General features: G+C 36.5%; 1 protein-coding gene across 11 annotated transcripts in view; it reads left to right on the forward strand.

Annotated features, from left to right (window-relative positions):
- The window catches only part of LOC106867583 (zinc finger homeobox protein 3), a 502,463-nt gene that overhangs the window by 364,926 nt on the left and 134,816 nt on the right, over window positions 1-2,721 (forward strand). Inside the window, exon 1 of one of the 11 annotated variants that reach the window (XM_052974085.1) lies at window positions 176-299. The exons of the other annotated variants lie outside the window; for them this stretch is intronic. Within the exon in view, the coding sequence (XP_052830045.1) occupies window positions 191-299 (109 nt within the window). The 5' untranslated portion in view covers window positions 176-190. Of the gene's footprint in view, window positions 1-175; window positions 300-2,721 lie in introns of those variants that run through there. 11 annotated transcript variants of the gene reach the window in all.

The following is a 2,721-nucleotide window of genomic DNA, read 5'->3' on the forward strand; positions in this document are numbered from 1 at the left end:
TATATATATATAAATATACTCACACACTGTTGCGTGCACACACACATACACACCCACACTCACATACAGTATGTAAAGTAAATTAATTAAACTGTCTATATACATGTGTTTGTTGCGTGTATGTGTGTGTGTGTGTGTGTGTGTGTGTGTCTGAAGTCAAGTTTGATTGGTTAACATTTTAAGTTTATCAATGAATAACACTTTTCTAAAATTCGTTTATGATTTAAGATTAATACAGGCGGAGACTACTAACCGTATAAAATATATATTTGAGACAAACCGATTCATCAGCTTCTGGGGTAATTTATTTATTTATTCAATTTTCACATTCAATCTTACTCTGTCAATTTGTAAAATTTTTATCAACAAAGGCTTTTTACTCTTATTTTATTTTTTTTTTTATCTGTTTTTCTATCTCATCTTGTCTATTCTTGTGTGTGTGTGGATTTATACATAAATACATACACACACACACATACATACATACATACATACATACACACTCACATTCATACATATATATATCGTGTGTGTATGTGTGTGTGTGTGTTTTCTTTTAAATTAACTATCAATCTTTTCAAGGTTGTATGTAGCCGCTACGGGATCGCTTGACTTGTTAGAAACAGAAGCCAAATTTCCGTCAAACCACAACCTATCTTTAAAAAGAGATGATGCACTTATTGGTTGATTGTTGTCATGTTATCAGATTGCTGATGGGATTGTCACAGCAGAAGCGCCTTCGGTCCATAGGCCTTCTGAATCGGAGCTGACCCAGGACGATATGCGACAACAACCGATGTTTATTTTTATTCTCTAACTGTAACTTCATATGTATCGCACACACACACACACACACACACACGACTCTTCACCGGAATCGGATCTTGTAGTTGCTAAATTCCACTCATAAGTATATATATACTTTCAGGCCGCTCACTTTCTACATAGTTTTGCATTTAAATATCAGTTTGTGAAGAATAGTGCTAAAAATGTTAAAAAAAGGTTAAAGAATAATATACACACATGAATAATATATACACTGTTTCAAAAGTATGCTGTTGGAAAACAGATTTCCAAGCGTATGAAGTGTGAGTGGTTGTGGAAGCCGTCAAACACGGAAGTCCCTGGTCGGAGATGATAAATCAGTGTGATCTCGTCAGGTTTTTCCATATCAGATCAATAGTGAAGCTATATCGTTCGTGTTGTTCTTTTTTCTTATTACTGTAATAATATTGGTGTCAAAAACGTGAAATCGAATGCGCTAACACAGAAATCGAAACCAGAATGCTGATTCGTCGTCTCTCTAGTCATGAAAGAAAGGGAAGTAGCACGAGTTTTAGAACTGGGACATATTACTCTACTGACCTACTGCCGCTCGACAAAACATGAATTTCAAAACTTTTCTGCTTGACCATATTATAATCCTCCAGATTCGTAGAGTCAGGGACCCGATTTCAGTTCCAGTCTTTCTTTTATTTTAGCTTCTTAGAGTCCTCTATACGGAAAACGATAATGTCGGTCCGCCAACCCACCTCAACTTTACTCTTTAAAATAAAGCGATCGAGCTTTTTCCTCGTAAATAGGAATATTGTGAGTTTAAATTTTTCTGTTAAGAGCCACTTCACTTTTTATCCTCTCGGAGTCATCGAAAATAATTGAGTATATCGATTACTACCTATCTTCAAAATTGTGTTGCTTCTCATCGCCTCGGGGTTGATAAAATGAAGTTCTGTGGTCGATGGTTTCAATTAAACCCCCTCCGTTAAGACTACTGGTCATGTGCCAACACTTAAAACCATTATTATTATTATTATTATTATTATTATTATTAGACGTGGGAATAGAACTAAAAAGGAACTGGATGCCCTTTCAGGTAAGGGCAATCTTGTGGGGTTCCCTGTTTTGCTCAGGTGGTTGTCTCCTTCAGACGTTTGATGCCTTATTTTATGCTTCTTGTTTTTTTCCCCTTTTACATGGTTCTACGTAAACGCTGCCAGTTTTTGCTGTTTGTCGTCGTAATAATATCTCGTTCGTTGCTTTCGTGGCAAATAAAGAAACTCTTATTTATAATCATTATTAATATCGAGCTGGCCGAATCGCTAGCGTGCCGGACAAACTGCTTTATGTTCTGAGTTCAATTCCGCTGAGGATGAACTTTGCCTTTTATTCTTTCGGGGTCGATAAAATAAGTACCAGTCGAGCACTGGGAGATAGATTTGATAAACTAACCCTTCTCCCCCAAATTTTAGGCCTTTTGCCTATAGTTGAAGGAATTATTATTATTTGAGAAACAAGGTGAGAAATACTGGAAGGGTTACGGGAAGTTGAGCTAATAGCAGAGACAATTGTGTTTACTAATTAACCGAACTCTGAATGTATGTATATAGTATATTGTTTTAGAGTGACCTCAACGTGGCATCTTAACTGTCTTCACACATCCAAAGCAGTCTTTCTTTCTCTATGTGTCTCTGTTTATACGACTAGACGTTACAAACACACACACATACACTACTCTTGTTTCATTTTCTGTTTTGTTCCTTTAAAAATAAAAAAAATCCTCCGTAAAGTGTACAAAAAACAAAAAAAATCCCCCCCAGAATTTTTTGTTTTACACAGTCACGCACACATACACACACGCAAGCAAGCAAGCAAGCTGATATCATTACACAGACACACAGACACATAGGGTGGTAAGCGCGCGCGTGTGTGTGTGAGTGTATA

This window comes from Octopus bimaculoides, chromosome 17 (genome assembly GCF_001194135.2).
Source record: "Octopus bimaculoides isolate UCB-OBI-ISO-001 chromosome 17, ASM119413v2, whole genome shotgun sequence".
Taxonomy (NCBI): Eukaryota; Metazoa; Mollusca; class Cephalopoda; order Octopoda; family Octopodidae; genus Octopus; species Octopus bimaculoides.